The 19,778-nt window shown below is 33.0% G+C and overlaps 1 protein-coding gene across 1 annotated transcript; it reads right to left on the minus strand.

Moving 5' to 3' along the window:
* Nucleotides 1-2,397: 2,397 nt before the first annotated feature.
* Nucleotides 2,398-4,912, minus strand: LOC120193168 (mitochondrial import receptor subunit TOM20-like). Its single transcript, XM_039195749.1, is given in 7 exon segments — nt 2,398-2,689; nt 3,705-3,800; nt 4,121-4,168; nt 4,295-4,464; nt 4,605-4,683; nt 4,757-4,773; nt 4,776-4,912. Coding segments are annotated over 7 exon segments (624 nt in total). The 5' UTR covers nt 4,852-4,912; the 3' UTR covers nt 2,398-2,551.
* Nucleotides 4,913-19,778: the final 14,866 nt, after the last annotated feature.

A 19,778-nucleotide genomic window follows, 5' to 3' on the forward strand; every position in this document is an offset into this window, starting at 1 on the left:
CGGCGATGAACACCATTAACAATGAGCACTAATAAATTAATTTATAAAATTTTAAAATTCTAAAGCACTCAACGTATAATTATAAATTAGTTGAAAATTAAAGGTAAATTATTTAAAATAAAGGATAAAAGGATAAACTATACAAGTTACCACCTATCTATTACCCCTTTTCATTTTGACCATTATTTTTGAAATTTTGTCAATCAGGTTACTCAACTATTTAAATGCATTCAATTAAGCCACTTGCCATTAATATATAACGGAGAAGCTGATGTGACAGTTAAAATATTTGATATAATTACACATTTGATCATTGTTACTTACATATTCTATCAATTGGTCCTAATTTTAATAAATTAAAATAAATTTAACCTCAAATCAAATGGTGTCATATGTCACTGGTGCAAGTATAATGACATGTGTCACTAGTCCAAATTTTAACTTATTACATGGCAAACCGAAGAAGAGGCTTGAGTTCGAGCCATTGTTGCAATTGTCAACTCCATGGTGGAGCTTTCACGGGAAAATCAAACGGTAAACCTAAACGAGATCAAATCCGCCGCGTGTCGGAAATATGGACTAGCACGCGCCCCTAATCTAGTGGAGATGATCGCTGCCCTTCTCGAGTTGGATCGGGAGTCCTTGCTTCCTAATCTTCGAGCCAAACCAGTATGAACCGCCTCCGGAATCACGGTCGTGGCGGTAATGTCGGAGCTGAATCAGTGCTCGCATATTGCAACTACAGGGAATATGTGTTTATTGCCCAGGTCGACCGCACTTGGATTTTGAGTATAGTACGCAGTCATATACGAGATATGAACCAACTAGCATGCGATCAATTCGAGCCAGGTAAGCGTTTTTGTCGTTCTTTTTCACTTTGTTTTCTTTGAGCTCCTTGATTTTCTGGTTTCATATTATGTTATGTTTGGGTACTTGGACATCCATAAATTATGAATGAATTAGTTGAGACTCAAACATATACATATTGTCAAATTCATAAATAGTTTAAGAGTTTCAAATTCTATACTGAATAGTTATCTAACAAATCCATGAATTTGAGAAATAATCTTGAATATTACCATTGCATTATTTTTAAATTCGTAATCTAAAACTTTAAATCTAAATTCCAAAATGCTACCTCGGAAACTTTTGAAACTCAAATATATAGTTAGTTTTTTGTTCATTGAAATTAGTGGGAGCTGATTGTTGGCATTGGGTTGAATTGAATGGTGGGTGAAAAGGTCACGTTTTGCATAGTCAAATTGGCTTGTAATTTGTTTGTTGCTATTACTAGCTTTGAGGTTTAAGTTTTTTTTTTTGATTTATTTAAATTAGGATCAAATTGATAGAATATATAAATAACAGTGACCAAATGTGTAATTATACCAAATATTTTAACTTTCACATCACCTTCTCCTTTAAATATTGACGGCAAGTGGATTAATTGAATGCATTTAAATAGTTGAGTGACCTAATTGAAAAAAAAAAAAATATTGCTCAAAATGAAAAGGTGCAATAGTTTGGTGACTATTGTTATAGTTTACCCTTTATTTTAAATACCTTTAATTTTTTTAACTAATTTATAATTATGCATTGAACCCTTTAGAGTTTTAAATTTTATAAATTAAATTAATAGTGCTCATCGTTAGTGATACTCATTGATGCTCATTGTCCGTTGTAGAATTTTCCTTTAGAATACTGCACAATCGATTTCTTCTTCCTCTTACTAACTTCCATTACATCCATTCAAATGAATTAATTTCCATGATCAAATCCTGTCATACAAAAGAGCGCCACATGGATACCAGGTAAATAGTATTGTTATTAAGGAAGTAAACAAGCTATTTTAATTTGAATATTTTTGAATTTAACTCGACTAAAAAACTTGAGTTTAAAATTTTCAAACTTTACTCAAAATCAAAAATTTAAATTCAACTTGAACACAAATTTGAACTTTAAATACATAAAAATTTTATATATATATTTTTAAAAATACAACATATAAATTGTAGTACTGTTAATAACTTAAATAAAAAATCAAAAATTTTAATATATTACTTTTTTCAAATTACTCACGAACTTCTTCAATCAAACATCTAATAATTCAATTGAATTCATTAAGGATTTAGGTTGAAATTCAAATCGAGTTCATCGGACTGTAATGTTTACCAAACTTTAATTAAATCGATCTCAAGTATCGTGTAATCTCTCTGGCCTCATTTACATTCCTAATTTTACGGATCTATTGAGTCCATTTTCTTAGAATCTCAAATTTTATAGAATACTAGCCAAACATAACCGATAACAGTGAAACAATTTTTCAAGTTAATAATGTACTTTAAATGGCCAACGCAAGGCAACTTTCTGAACTTTGAGGAAAGACAAGAAAATCATTGGTTCATACAGAAATTTCACCATTGGAAAATCGATATGAGAGAGCACTAACAAGTTAAAAAAAAGTAACATAAAATTATCAATTTTCCTTCTAATGTCTTAACTCAAAAGCAGGAAGGCTGTTTGAATCCCTCAAGGGCATGTTTATGCAGGCCACTTATCGAGGCGGTGGCGGCGGGGCAGGTGGCATTTGTGACTTCGCAAAGCCAACCCATGCAACAATGCCAACAGCAAGGATTACCCATCCAAATATATCATATTTGAGATCACTGCTTTTTTTATTCTTTGCGGCAGTCTGCAAAAGGTAAACAGGCATATATATATAAAAAACAAATAGGCAAAAAGTCATCACACAAGAGCATATCCTTAACAGAACATGCATAATAATCACTTTATCGATCACGAACAAAAGCATTTCGCGGGAAATGGAGAAAATCCATCATTTCAGATCAGAATCCCGCACAAGCGAGATACACGAATTCTTATTCCCATCACACAGGATCAACATTTGCATCATGATATAGACTCATTAGATGTTTGTGTATGTGTATTTTTTGCGTGCTGTACTGATCTCGATTGCTTCAATTAAAACATAATGGCTCCAAAGCACAAAAGCATACGAGCAGCATTCCCATTTCCTACATGCTTATTTTTTCTAACTTCCTAATGCAAGATTGGTCCTTTGGCCATTGTATAAAATTTCTTTTGCGACTTAATATATATCACACATTATCTCTACGGCAATTTCCTCTCTGCCTACTCTAATCTTAAGATTAATTTGATACCAGTCTGCCTCAGCTCTCGATTATCAACCAAGCCTAATCTAAAAAATCACCAGTTTTATAATCTTTCCTGCACTCAGATCCCTAAAGAAAAAGAAATTATGTGGCAAAGCACCCATCAAACTAAGCAATACATATCACGCCTTGCACAGCAAGAACCCTATAATAAAACACAAACCATAAGCCAGAACTTTCTCCAAGGGGGTTAGGCATGCACTTACATATGATGCATGTTACATATAGAAGGGTATATCCCATAAATTAACTATAATCTGCAATCCATCAAACACTCTAAGCTGTTTCGCGGAAGCTATAGAAAATATCAATTGTAGGTCAACAGAAAACAGAGACAAAAGAACAACTAAGCTATATCTGGATCTTTTAAAATGCATATGTAAACAGTGTAAAAATCATCAATCAATTAAGCATATCACGTTACAACATAAGCCACATGGAGATTAGAGGAAAAGAGAGGGAGAAAGTGCAGATAAGAAGACGGGAAAAAAGAAATGAAGAAATTAAGATTGCCTTAGTTGAACTGGAGGAAGTAGAAGTAGAAGGTCCAGCCCCAAGCGTTTGTTGACCTAAACCATGCTTAACGATTTCCTGGTGTAATTCTGGAGCCTGGAAAAGAAAAAGAAAACTTTTAACACAGAAACAACCAAAGACATTTGATGAACCAAAAGTAAGGACAACAACGGACCAAACTACAGATGGCTCCGTTTCAAATTTGAACTTACCACCCTCTCTGACTGAAGGGTGAAGCTTTTAATGGATTCACATTTACAAACTAATCAACAATTAACGTTTCCAAAGAAAATCTCTACCAAATCTGGTCAAATAATCCATCCCACACTTTCACCGCAAAATGCATGAAGTTTCCACATGAAAAACAAGCAATACTGAAGGACAATCCAACATAAAGAAGGGAGAGGGGAAAGTACCTTAGCAGATATCTCTAAAGATTTGAGGTAAATTTCATTGCTCGGGTCCTACAAATACGCATACAATAGCAACAATGTAAAAAATATTTTGAGCACTTAAGAAAGTACATACACATACCCAATCAAAACTATGATAATTGATGACAGATCTTTGATAAACAAAAACTAAATAACCTCATCAACAGCTTGCTGGAAATATTGAGCAGCCTTTTCAAAATAAGGCCTTGCGTCGTCCTCCTTGCTAGTCAGAAACGCAAAAGAAGTCTGAGCATTTCCCAAACACCATAAAGCATCATGCTTTTTAGGGTTTATCGATAAAGCCTCCTCTAGTTTCGAAATAGCATCTATTTAAAAAAAACACAAACAATCAATATCTAATACAAATCAATTGCCTCACCAATTACAACTAACCTTCAATAGCCAACAAAACAAATTATTGAATTCAAAAAAAAAATAATATATATTCATTTATATGTATGAGAACCTTGAATCATTTTCTGGGAATCACCGACACTTTGAAACTGAGACAACTCTAGTAAAGCTCCGGCCCATCTGGTCAAATTCTGCATACAAAAACATAATAAAAATAGGAAAAAAAATAATTGGAATTGCAAGGAAAAGAAAACAGAAGCCAACATCGGCGTCTAGAGGATGGAAGCGTAAGTAGCCTCGGAAATTTTACGAGCTTGCTCGAAAAATAGCAGCCTATCGAGTTCGCTCGACATTTCCATGGCTGCTCTTTTTTGGGGGTTAGTTAGCGATCTTTGGTATAAGCTTTCTGCACGGACAACTCTCAGAGCGGATTCAAGTGAACTCTCCGCTGTCCTAAAGAACACTTTTTGTTTACTGTAGCAGCTGGGCTTTTTTTCATTCATTGAAATGAAACATTTTCTCCTATACACCAGCTTTTGGGCCTCCCTTGTGCTTTTTTGTACCCAAAATTCATGCATTGTTTAGGGTAAAATACAAAGTTTTGTACCTCGGTTGTGACTTTTGTTTCATTTTAATTACCTAATTATTGTGTTTTGGTTACATTATGGTCATTTATCGTTAATAAATTAATAAAACTATTGATATGACTTTTGTTTTCAATTTTTCAACAATGATGTGTTATTACTTATGATGACACATCGGTATCACTATTAATTTTAACGGTGGGTGATCAAAATGAAAGAAAAATATAACATTAAATATGTTTTTGAAACAAAAAATAGTTTGGTGGCCAAACGGAACAAAAGTAATTGTTGAGTTACTAAACGTGTAATTTACCCTATTGTTTAATGTTAAAAGTTAGGATAAACTACGTACTTAGTCATGTACATATTCCCGCCATTATGCTTTCCTCATATGATTATTTTTATTAAATCTCATATCTAAGGTTATATTGTGATTCTGTTATGGTCACTCACAGTTAAAAAATAAACACAACTTTTGACATGACAATTTTTGTTTTTATTTTTCAATGATGACGTGAAATTACCTTATGATGACACAACTATGCTTCTGTTTATTTTCTAACAACAAGTGACCGAAACGGAACCAAAACGTAATTTTAAGTATGATTTATAAAACAATTTTGAATAATCAACGAAATCCATGACTAAATATGTAGTTTATCTTTATACTTTAGACTTAATACCAAAATAAACGTCCAAACTATACCTCTTTCCCCAAATAGGTGTCTTAACTATTTTTTGATTCATCCTGGTGCCTAACGTTACAAACATTACCCATTTAGGTGCCCGAACCGTCAACGGTGTCAATTCTTCATAAATGACACGTGTCACAACTCGATAATTTTAAAAAATTTATTTAAAAATAAAATATGAAAATTATATATATTAAAAAGAAAACACAAATTCTAAAATAAACCCAAAACTTTGAAAACCTTCATTTCAACTCCTAAACGCACACCGATCGCTACCTTTTGCCGTCAACGAAGGTCCACCCGACCTCCCCTCCCCTTGGCGACCAAAACCCCCATGAAATCGTGATCGATCTATGGCTTATCGACGACGAATCAACGTTTTATACCGCACTAACACTAGGATGAAAATCGTAATCCTACGTGATTTTGATAGCTAATCAACGAAAACCACAACAACGTATAAGTAGTAGGATGGTAGGGACTATGTCGGTGGCGTTAGTCGTGGCCGGAAAGGGCGGTAGAGGCAGATTAAGGTTAGAATTGGGATTTTGGGGTTGTTTTATAATATAAGAAAAGTTAGTGTTTTTAATAAATATCATAATATTTTTAATATTAAAAAAAATAAATTTCAAAATACCAGATTGTTACACGTGCCACTTAACGGGGGAAATTAACGTCATTGACGGCCCGGGAACCTAAATGGGTAATGTTTGTAACGTTAGGCACCTGGATGAGTAAAAAAATAGTTTAGGCACCTATTTGAGAAAATGGTATAGTTTAGGCACTTATTTTGATATTAAGCCTATAATTTATATATTTTCACTCAATTGGTAAAATCATTATTGCTTCAACTTGGAGGATACAGACTCGAACTCGCGTAATTTTCTTAGTTAGGGTTATCAATTTCTTAATCTGGTTAATACTTTCCTTTATTTGGAGATTAGCAGTTTAGCGACTCAACGTTCCTATGGTTATATACTTTGTATAACAATAACAATTAATGATATAGAAAAAAGTTGGATATGTTGTTGTATTCTTATCATATTTTATATTGCATTTTATTCCTTTTTTCTCTGATGCCTAAATTTTACAGGCCACTATAGCAAAACAGATTAAATGGTTCCATTGTATATATGTTAACTATACTACACTGCCATAGAATCGAAACATAGCAAAACCATAGGAAATCTTTCTTTTATAATATCATTCTCAAACGGCCTGCATTTAAACGATTTTTCAGTGTTTCTAACTACAATTTTTCTATCAAGAAATTTACAAAAAAACCAATAATCGGCAAGTTTTACTAATGACTATTAGCTCGCTACTTGCATTTTATATTACTAACATTCTCTATGCTATTTTGAACCTTTGCTTTGTTGAGAGAAATCAAGATGCTTCAGTTGGAGAAAACACACATACTTGTTGTCGGAACTAAATGAACCAACCGTGGGAAGGGACTTGGTCAAGGTATCGGTGAATTGTTGATGCGTCATTATATAGTTGGTAATTCAAAATCTTATCTCGAATTAAAAGAAGATCTAATTCCACATGTTTGGTCTTGGCATGATGACATTGATTTCAACTCAGATATTGTAGTGGCATTGTCAGTTTTGTTAGAAAATAGTACTGTTGCAAAACAACACCATTAGCACTGACTACCAAGTAATAATCAAATAATGAAATAAATGAAACGATTTATTGTGTAGTTGTATGGAAGTCACTGCCTTAACAGCAAATTCGTCTGGATTGATGTAATTTTGAAAATGGACGTTGCCCCTCAAGGTTAACACAGTCTTCCAAACTTCTTACACCCGAAGTGAGGAAGTTAATCCAACTTGTATTGCCTCTTTTCAATCAAATATTTTCGAAGAAGGAAATCTAGAAACCATCAATTGTCTATCAAATAGGGAGAAAACTATCCCTTTCATAGGAGTAGTGGAGGGTTAAAATTGTCAAACGACAACTACCCACTCCAACCACTCCTAACTATGGGTAACTAACTCCCTAAAAATAATTATCCAATATTTACATTACTAACAATCCCCAAATAATGCAAATAAGTAGATAATTATGAATACAAGAAAAGAGCAACAACGAAATTAATCGCTTAAGTATTAGTGAACGTATCTGGAACTAATACATAGTAGAATGAGCAATTCTTCTCTTAACAGGTGAAAGAATCTGGGACTTGTTAAAATAGGAGTAAACTCACAACACACAACTAACTTTTTAACAAAGTGAATTTCGCGATAGATCAATAAATTTAGCCAAATATACCTAAGGATGCTGGTAACAGCTCTAGAAAGATCGCCCAAAGTCTTTCATAGAAGGTGGCTAATCCTTCACACTTACTGTAATACCCTAAAATTTTGCTAGTGACCAAAATATAATTTTTGAAAGTTTAGTGGCTAAATTATAAATTTTGGAAAAGTTTAGGGACCAAAGTGTAGCTTTCAAAAGTTATGCATTTTGACCCCGTAAATGAATAGTTCACCCTAAGAATGATGTTTACATGGGAATCAGATTTTTGATCCAGATTTTGTATTAAAAGCTAAAAAGAGGAAAGTTTAGTAAAAATTCGGATAATCGGATCGAATCAGAATTTTGAGAAATTTTGAAGGATGATAAATTAAGGTTAGAAATATTATTTTCATATTTTAAAATGATCGAAAATAATATGGAGCATTGGATTTGAGAATTATTTTCCATGTTAATTATGGATCGTTGGATGAAAATGGCTAGATTAGAAATTTTGAAAAATGCATGGGTAAAGTTGTAAATGGAAAAGTAATTTGTTAATATTTGACTCTGGAAGATGATAATTAACATGTTAAAAGTTATTATGGTAATTATCAAGATTCATTAAGGATATAATTGCCATTTCCCATTAAATGAGTTTTAAATTAATTTAAACTTAATAAATGACAAATATACATGAAATTAATTAGAAATTTCATGATAACTTGTTCATATTCAACCTCCATTTCCATGTAATCCTTCCTAAGGTAAGATAAATTTTATTTTTGATTTTAAAGCAAATTCCTTAGGTTTTTGGATTAAAGCGTGAAATAGAAAATTGATCTATTCGAAGTGCTCTATCATTTGGTACCAATTATGCATGCTAATCATGCTTGAAATCACAAGTTCATGAATATGATGGATGAAAGGGATGTTAGTATTTATGAATTGATGATAGATTTTGATTTTGTTGATGTTTTAGAGTTGTTTCCAAGCTTGTGTGATGATTAAAATACTTGAAATAAAGCATTAATTGGTTTAACCATAACCTAGGGTTTTGAGAAATTTGTGATTTGGTTAAATTATGTTAGGGGTTTGATTGTAGAAGCTTTGAGATGTTGTTTACAATTGAATTCATACTTGAATCAAATTGGAAATTAATGAATCCTAAACCCTAAGTGTTCAGCCTAGAGGAATAAATTAGGGAAAAATTATGGAAACTTTCCCTAAGCTTAGAAATGATATATAGAAGGTTCTACAAGCTTTAGAATGTTGCTTGGACCAATTTGTTATTTGGTACAAGTACAGGGACCTTTTCATAATTTATGAAAATTATGGGATTGATGTGCAATTTTTCAATAGTTATTTTACTATTATGGAATTTAAGGTTAGAAAGTTGAATTTGATTTAGAAAGTTGGTAACGTTTGAGGACCAAATCATAAATATGGAAAAGTTGTGAATTTAAATGAAATCATTGTTGAGGTATTATGTTTAATGAAATGCTGGAATATTTAATTATGTTAATTGAAGCTTGAATTGAAGAAAAATGACAATGGACCATTTTGAATAAAATGGAAAATTTGAGATGAATTCTAAAAGAATTCATAATTAGTGGTTAAAATGTAAAGTTTGAAAATATTATGTGTAGTATTGATGAATTTGGTTAAAAGGGACTTGAATGGTCAATTTGAAGTGTTAAGGTTGACATTTATGTTGTGGGATGAAATTAGTGTCGAATGAGCATCAAAATATTTTTAGGAATTTATTTTCTATTATGTTCCTATGTTAGTAAGATTCTAACATGTGGTTTGAAATCTATATGTTTTGCAAATGGTGTTCATTTAGTTTGTGATTGAAATCAAGATCAAGCAATATTAAACCTAAGGAGAAGCTTAAGGATGAAATGTGAATTACTAAGGAAGGTTTGCAAGCTAAGTACCCAGGTGAGTGCATATTTAATTCATATTTATGTTATCGTGCAAACATTGGCTTGCGATGAGTTAATGACAGAGTTACTATAGTAATAAGTGACTCCTAAATGTTATATGAAATTTTGATGGATGTATATATGTTCATTTGGTAAGCATAATAGAATTTCTGAATACGATAAGGATGCTAATTAGTGAAATTTGCCTATATTTGTGATCGGAACAGTAAGTTTAGAAAATCACCATAAATTCTACATAAATGATTATAAGATGATTTTATACCATTAGATTTGCATATCAATCTAGTTTTTGTAAAATAAATGAATACTGGTTTAGCAGTGTATAAAAAATATATGATTTTTAACCAAGGATAGGTCAATAAACATGCAACATATTCTACTCAAAACAACTTTTGTAAGCTAGGTTAGAAAATTCACCACAAATTGTACAAGTTTAACTAGAAGGAGTTCCTTATATGGTTAGGTTTTTATTCTAGTATAGTTTCCATTGGTATAAATGGAATAATTTTCAAGTGTGTACATTAATACAAAATAATATTTCTATTAGGGTAGCGCAAACTACCAGCATATGAAATTTGTCATAAATTGTGTTTTTATGCTACTCTTATGTTATATGCTACCTTAAATGTTTGAAATGAGCCAAATTAATTATATTGGCACAATATGTAACACCTTAATCCAGTCTGACTTGAAGATCCAAGGATTACGATGCCACAGGGATTCACCGAAAGGGTCAACCCAAAAATTTCTTTTAAAACATTTATAATCATCAAAATAATTCATCATAAATTGCAGCGGAAATCAATTCAACATTTATAAAATATATGAGTCCTCCAAAACACGTACATCACAACCATAGGGTTTAAAATCAAAATAGAGTTATGACTCGATTACACAAGGTCCATATAGAACACATGCCCTCTACAAATACTTAAGACATACTCTGCAAATCTTATGGTCTGGAATGTATAGATGCGATAGGCTCCTCAACAATTCTGTTGAAATATATTTTGATATAACAATTAAGGCAAAATGTTTTTGGACTGGAATTCAAAGTTTTCAAAAAAAATAATTCAAAGTCCTAAAAAGTGGAATTGAGCACAAATATTTTTTTCTGGACAAGCAGTATCTATACCTCATGAACAGTATCGATACTGTTCATATGGTACCGATACCAAAGGTAAGGAAAGTATCGGTAATCACTAGGTAGTATCGATACTACCAACATTGTTCAAATTCCAAATGCAAACATGGTACCGATACCCAAAGGGTACCGAAACTACTCTGTATAGTAGTATCGATACCATAGGCATAGTATCGATACCATCAACATCTAGTGACAGCTAGTTGGTTTAAAAATAAAAAGGTAGTACCGATACTCCCTTTAGCAGTACCAATACCCTCTGTTTTGGGTAGCTTTATTTTACACGAAAATTGATCCCCAACGGCTCCAAAACACTCTCAACGGCTAAAAATGACCACAACAACATTCCAACATATAAATACAAGTTGAAGACACTTGAAGAAGGGTTATAAAACCTATCCAAGTAATCAAACACAAGAGAAGAGCTTTTCACTCTTTATTCCAATTTTCTTGTAAATATTTTGTTCTTGTAAGCTTAATTTTGTTAACTGTTGAAAACATTTTCATGTTTCGATATAACAAATTAAGTTAAATGAATTTTAAGATTTTAAAAATGATTTTTCTAAAAGTATATTCGATTTAATTACTCGAATATCAAGCTATTACTCCAAGTCTTTCAAGATCAATTTTAAAACCTTGCTAAATGTGTAAATTTGGGTTTTATACTTAAACTATTTTTAAAAATTTTCACAAAGATTTTTTGAACCAAAATCAAGCCTAAAATCAATTTTTCAAGGGCATGCACCGATGCATCAATTAGTTTCTTGAACATCGAATGCATTTTATGCATCGATGCACATACCATGCATCGATGTACTCAGTGCATTTGATGCATCGATGCACAAGACTATGCATCGATGCACTCAGGTTTTTTCAAAACATCGAATGCATTTTATGCATCGATGCACTCTTAGTGCATCGATGCACTGAGAGTCTAACGGTTAAAATATTTGAATTTTACACTGATACACCGATGCACTAGGGCATGCATCGATGCACAGACGCTCCCATCCACTTTCATTAATTGTTTTCACACTTAAACGACTCTATTGACTCCACTAATCATCCCCAACGTTCAGAATCATTTGAAGGTGTATTTAAACAAGCTTAGAAGCCATTGATCAACAATAAGAAACAACAAGCAACTAGAATCAAGAGAGAATCAAAGAGAAAGAATCAAACCTCAAGTTTGAGCATTTCAAGCCTATTTTTCATTCAATATTCATTTTGCTTTCAAGAACACTACTTGTACTAAATTGTATTCATTCTTGAGTGTTCTTTTCTTTGTTCTAGAATTGTGCAAACAATCTACATTGTGAGGATTTCTTTGTAAGTTTGCAAATTTGTATTGTTCTCTTTGGGAGAGAGTGTTCTCAAGAATTTGGGGTATAATTCTTGAGGGTTTGTAAGGTTACTCTTTGTCCTCAAAAGAAAGATAAATTAGTGAATTTATGGAAAATCCTTAGTGTGGATAGCTAAGGTAGTGGACGTAGACTTTGGTTGAGAAAGTCGAACCACTCTAAATCGCTGTGCAATTACTTTCAATTTTCTGCAAAAGCTTCCACCAAATTTTTAATTGCCAATTCACCCCTCTTGGCTAATTTCGTCAATCGATTAACTCAACAATTGGTATCAGAGCCTAACTCATTTGAAGGTTTAATCACCTCTTGTGTCAATTCGGGAAGAGTTACATAAATTATCAAGTCATCAATGGCCTCCGCTTCAAATTTCGACTCCAGTCTCGATTCGATGCCCGTCAATAAGCCTCCTTTCTTCAATGGAGCTAACTATGCCTATTGGAAGAATAGGATGATGTACTTCATTCAAGCAAGTGGCATGGGAGCATAGAATGCCGTAGAAGAAGGATACATCAAGCCTCTTACTCATCCAAGATTATGGAGTGAAGGAGAGACAAGAATGTTCCAGCTCAACTCCAAAGCCATCCATATCATATTTTGTGCTCTTGGACCAGATGAATACGGAAGAGTTTCATCTTGCACAACCACCAAAGAAATATGGGACAAACTTCAAGTCATTCATGAAGGTACTGATGAGGTAAAGAAATCCAAAATTAGTATTCTAATGCATAGCTATGAAAATTGCAGGATTAAACCAAATTAAGATATCAAAGCTATGACGGATATATTTTCAACGATTGTCAATGGTCTCAAATCATATGGCGAGATCATTTCAAATGAAAAGCTTGTGAGGAAGTTAGTCTACTCCCTTCCAAAATCTTAGCAATCAAAGAAGACGACAATCATCGAGTCTAAGGACCTAACGTCCTTAACTCTTGAAGAACTAATCGGTTCCCTCCTCACTCATGAAATGATGCTTGAAGATGAGGTGGACCTCGATAATATTGACGAGACACCAAAGGAGAAGGAGAAGAAGAAAAACATTGGAGTTGCTATCAAATCCACAAAAGATGAGAGTGATTCGAATGACGATGATGATGACGAGGAAATGGCATTATTTTCCAAATGATTCAGAAAGTTGATGATGCCCAACCGAGGAAGAAAATTCAAACATCATGAAGGCTTCAAAACTGAATCGAAGGAGAAAGACCCGATAATTTGCTATGAATGCAAAAAGCCAGGGCATGTCAAATACGATTACCCACAATTGAAGAAAAATGGTCAATCCAAAAAGAAGCACAAGGCTCATGTAGCTACATGGAGCGATGGAGAAGGTTCCGATAAAGAGGAACAAGAAGTTGCAAACTTGTGCTTAATGCTATCAGGGAAGATTCTAAGGTAACCTCTAACTCATTCGATTTGGATGAATTATCTTATGATGAGTTATTAGAGGATTATAATGGGTTGGCTTCGGATTATAAGACTCTATTTTTAAAATACAAAAATGATATTTCAAAATTGAAAAACGAAAATAGTCTTATATCCAATACCAACAATGAGCTTGAAAGTAAGATCAAAGAATTGCAAATCAAAATTAATGATTTTGAAAAGAAAAATATTGATTTGCATAACTTACTTTCAAAAGTTCATGATGATCATCAAAAGAAGATTGATGATCTTAAAACTTCTTTTAATAAGGTTGGAACAAAAAGTTTTGAAAAAGGTGAGAATTCAAAATCCAACTTTGTTAAGAAAAGTTTTAGAAGCTACAATCATAGAAGTCCTCAACAAACCTTGAATGATAAAATTGTTAGGAGTATATGAGTTCCTAAAGAATTCATTACTACTAAAGATAAGGATGTCCTTCATAAATGGATACAAAAGGGGACAAGGATTTTAGAAACTAATGAATATGGACCCAAAATAATTTGGGTACCAAAAATTAGAAATTAATCTATGTTTGTAGGAAAAGGAGCATTGCTACAAGGCACATGAAACAAATCCAAATTCATGGTACCTTGATAGTGGATGCTCGAGACACATGACCGGAGACAAAAGCCGGTTCATAGAGCTTAACGCCAAAAATGGAGGAGAAGTGACTTTTGGTGATAATTCAAAAGGTCACATTGAAGGTGTTAGTACTATAGGTAATACCTCTTCCATACAAATTAAAAATGTGTTATATGTGAATGGATTAAAGCATAATCTATTGAGTATTAGTCAATTATGCGATAAGGGATTCAATGTCATGTTTGAAATTAATGGTTGTAAAGTCATTGACATTGCATCTAATCGGATTATGCTTGTTGGTCATAGAATAAGAAACATATACATGGTGCATTTAGACTCTATTGATATGACTAATTTGTGCCTAGTTGCTAAGGATGAACATGATAGTTGGTTATCGCATAGGAGACTAGGACATGCTAGTATGAGTGTTTTGCAACAACTAATTCAAGGAGACTTAGTAAAAGGGTTGCCTAAGCTTAAATTTGATAATGATAAAATCTGTGATGCTTGTGCTAAACAAAAACAAAAGAGAATTTCTTTTAAATCCATTAATGACGTATCAACTAGTAGAGTATTACAATTGATCCATATAGATCTTTTTGGGCCAACTAGGACTACTAGCTTGGGTGGAAAACAATATGCATTTGTCTTGGTAGATGACTATTCTAGATATACTTGGGTTCTATTCTTAAGTACTAAAGATGAAGCATTAGAAAATTTCATCACATTTTCAAAAGTAATCCAAAACGAAAAAGGTTACTCTATCACTAGTGTTAGAAGTGATCATGGCACTGAATTTGAAAATCTTGGATTTAATGAGTTTTGTAATTCTAATGGTATTAGCCATAATTTTTCAGCACCTAGAACCCCTCAACAAAATGGAGTTGTTGAGAGGAAAAATCAAACTTTAGAAGAAATGGCTAGAACCATGCTTTGTGAAAATAATTTGCCAAAATATTTTTGGGCGGAAGCCACAAATACCACTTGTTATGTTGTAAATCGAGTAATGATTAGGCCAATTTTAAAGAAAACTCTATATGAAATTTTTAAAAATAAAAAGCCTAACATTAGCTATTTTCATCCTTTTGGATGTAAATGTTTTGTTTTAAACAACGGTAAAGAAAACCTTGGTAAATTTGATGCTAAAAGTGATGAAGGAATTTTTCTGGGTTATTCCTTAAATTCTAAAGCTTATCGAGCATTTAATAAAAGAACTTTAGTTGTAGAAGAGTCTATACATGTTTTTTTCGATGATAATCTCCTTATGAGGAAGGATTCTTGTATTAATGATGATGTAGGTATTGTACAAGCAAATGATTTTAGACATGACGTTGGAGAATCATAATCAAAGGAAGAGACGAAAGATGAGGAAACTCATGATCCTCTCGAGAATCCAACCATTGAAGAAAGGGAAGTATCTTATCCAAGAGAGTACAACTATGTCAAGGATGGTGAGATTATAGGTGATCCATCAAAAGGGGTAACAACTAGATCCTCTCTTAGAAATATTTGTAATTATGTTGCATTTATTTCATGCACAGAGCCTAAGAACATCAAAGAAGCATTAAAAGATAAACATTGGATTATGGCTATGCAATAAGAATTAAATCAATTTGAGAGAAGTAAAGTATGGACATTAGTTGAAAGGCCTAGTAATAAATCTACTATAGGTACTAGATGGGTATTTAGGAATAAGCTTGATGAAAGTGGTAATATTGTGAGAAACAAGGCTAGACTTGTTGCTCAAGGGTATACTCAAGAAGAGGGCATAGACTATGATGAAACATACGCTCCCGTAGCTAGGATGGAAGCAATTAGAATGTTATTAGCATTTGCATGTTTTCATGAATTTAAATTATATCAAATAGATATTAAAAGTGTATTTTTAAATGGTTTTATAAAAGAAGAAGTGTATGTGGAACAACCTCCAGGTTTTGAAGATTCAAAATTTCCGGATCATGTTCTTAAATTGAAAAAAGCACTTTATGGTTTAAAACAAGCTCCTAGAGCTTGGTATGAAAGATTATCAAACTTTTTAATTGAAAAAGGTTTTTCAAAAGGGAAGGTTGACACTATATTGTTTTTAAAGCATAAAGGTAAAGATTTATTAGTAGTTCAAATTTATGTTGATGATATAATATTTGGTTCTACTAATGATGTTCTTTGCCAAGAATTTTCTAAGCTAATGCAAAGCGAATTTGAAATGAGCATGATGGGGGAGCTCTCATTTTTTTGGGGACTCCAAATCAAGCAAAGAAAAGATGACATCTTCATCAATCAAGCTAAGTACGTCAAAGATATGCTCAAGAAGTTTGGACTGGAAAATGGCGAGCCTCATGACACTCCAATGAGCTCTTCAACAAAGCTTGACTTAGATGAAAGAGGTAAATGTGTTAATGTTAAATTATATAGGTCAATGATTGGATCTTTACTTTATCTAACTGCAAGTAGACCGGACATTATGTTTAGTGTTTGATTATGTGCTAGATTTCAATCATGCCCTAAGGAATCACATTTACTAGCTGTTAAGAGAATTTTTCGATACCTTAAGGACACTCCTAGTTTAGGACTTTGGTATCCTAGAGACTCTAGCTTTAGCTTGCATGCCTTTTCTGATGCAGATTTTGAAGGATGCAAATTAGATAGGAAAAGCACCTCCGGTACTTGCCAATTCCTTGGAAATATGCTGATTTCTTGGTTTTCAAAGAAACAAAATTGTGTTGCATTATCTACCACTGAAGCCGAATACATTTCAGCTGGTTGTTGTTGTGCACAAGTTTTATGGATGAAACAACAACTTTTTGATTATGAAATTGAAGTAGGTACCATTCCTATCAAGTGTGACAATACTAGTGCTATTTATCTCACAAAAAATCCCATTCAACACTCTAGAACTAAGCATATTGAAAAAATACATTATTTCATTAGAGACCATGTCACTAAGGAAGATGTAGTTCTAGAATTCGTTGATACTTTGCATCAATTAGCGGATATTTTTACAAAGCCTTTAGACAAGGAAAGAATTTGGACACTTAGGAGAGAATTAGGTTTAACCAACCTATATTCACTTAGTGTTTAAAATAATTTTAGCACTTTTAAGAATAAATGAAAAATGCTTATAATAATAATTTTTGATTGCATTCTATGCTATTAGTTAGGGGGAGTTTATGTTATTTGTTGAAAATTAATTTTATGTTCAAATGTTGTTTAAAGATTAATTTGATTGAGTGAACATGATTAATTTTCAATATATGAGTTGCCAATACTACTAGGGCTAATTAATTTAGCATTTTAAGTGTTTAAAACGGATTTTTGACATTTTTGTGCTTCATGCATCGATACACTTAACAGTGCATCGATGCATCCCTTTGAATATTCATCGATTCATCTTACTGATGCACCGATGCATGTCTTGAATGTGCATCGATGCACAGGGTCATGCATCGATGCATCCATCGGGTTTGTGGGTTTATATGCCTCTTTTTCTTTTTTTTTCAAAACCCTAAAACTAAACATACACCCGCCATTTGTCTCTCTCTCTCTAAAAATCTCCTTTCTTTCTCTAAAATCATCGTTTTTGGTCAGAATCTTCAAGCTTTTAACTTCTAATCCTGCTTCAATCATTAATTCATGCAAAACATCATTACATCCCTCTCAATCCAAAATTTCAAGGTAAACTTTTCTAAAAACTCTATTTTATCAATTTTTGATCTTAGGGATAGTTTTGATTAGTTCTAGATGAACATTATATCAGGCATTGGTTATATGATGATTCTAAACTAGATTTTACAACAAATTTCATCAAAAACACATAATTTTTCAAAATTTTCTTTGAAATTCGAAATAAAAAAAATTTAAAATCATTGATGTTTTGACTTCATTATATTGTTTTTATAAAAACTATATGTATTGCAATATTTCTAATGATATTTTCAAATAGTTTTCAAAAATTCACCCATTAGGATTGTTTTAGAGAACCTTGATTATTGCGGACTCAATTGAGTTTTGGGATTGATTAAATTACATACATATGTTTCAATTTGCAGGATATATTTCTTATTCCGATTCCTAAGCCATGTCTAATCCCAAACGCCCTAGGACTTTGTCAAGTCGTTCTCGTTCAAACCAACCTCCTAATCCCGTTCCTCCTCCCCCTACATCTCTATTAGGATCTTGTTTTAACATGCCTGAGCGTCGTAGAGACGAATTGTACTCTAGGTACAAAAATTCTTTTCAAACTTATAGAATCCGGGAAGAGCGTATTCCTTCTCTTCAAGCTATGGTAGATATTAACTTTGAATACCTTCCGATTCTTAAAGCTTGGAAGTTTGATAAATTGTTTCAGCTCAAACCTATCATCTATTAACAATTAGTCCGCATTTTCTATTCCAATGCGGTATGTATTCAAAACGAAACTCAATGTGGAACTATATCCATTAGATCTTATCTTTTAGGCCAATATATTAATATTGACCCCGAGACTATAGCTTTGCATTTTGGGTTAGATGATGATGGGATATATAATGAGAATGAAACTGTAGATTATCCCTATGTTCCAAACGCTAGTGTTAGTACTCTACGATCTCATCACGATCGTTTTCTTCATCTGATGATATCTTGGTGGTTTAGACCATCCGGAGGTAGGTACTCCACTCTTCGTATTAGGGATTTGTGGTGGATGCACTATCTCAAGAATAAAATCAAAATCAATCTACCCCATATTATCTTCAGTCAACTAGTTCATGTCATAAACATTGTTCCTTCAAAACATGTCGAAACATTAGTTTATGGATGTCTTTTAGTAACCTCTTTATCAAACTTGGTCTAAATGTCTCTCTCGATAATCCTATCTCACTCCAAAACTAAATCAATCTTACTTCCTTGAAGAAAGCAGATTGGAAACAAGACGAGGTAACCGGTCAATGGGTTTTTAGACCCGGTAAGCAAAGTCCGGGAGCTAGTTCCTCACGAGCTGCTCCAAGATCCTCTCGTGCTCCTCCTCCTCCTCCTCTGGCTACTGACGATGATCCTAAATTTCAACAACTTATGCAAGACATCGATGATCATGTACTATATGATAAGCCTGCACCGAACCAGCTCCACAAGAAGATCAAATGCCTTCATATTTTCGTTTGTTTTTGGAGACATTTGATTTACGATATGCTTCCATCGAATCCCACTTGACTGCTACTCACGAAGCAGTAAATCAACGCTTTAGACACTTTGGAAGCTCGTCAGATAGAGTTTTAAAGAGAGATGCTTGCACGCATGGATGCTCTCTCTCTTGAGATGCAAGCCCGATTTCCTTCTC

Source organism: Hibiscus syriacus, unplaced genomic scaffold, assembly GCF_006381635.1.
Source record: "Hibiscus syriacus cultivar Baekdansim isolate YM2019G1 unplaced genomic scaffold, ASM638163v2 tig00116989_pilon, whole genome shotgun sequence".
In the NCBI taxonomy this organism is placed as follows: domain Eukaryota; kingdom Viridiplantae; phylum Streptophyta; class Magnoliopsida; order Malvales; family Malvaceae; genus Hibiscus; species Hibiscus syriacus.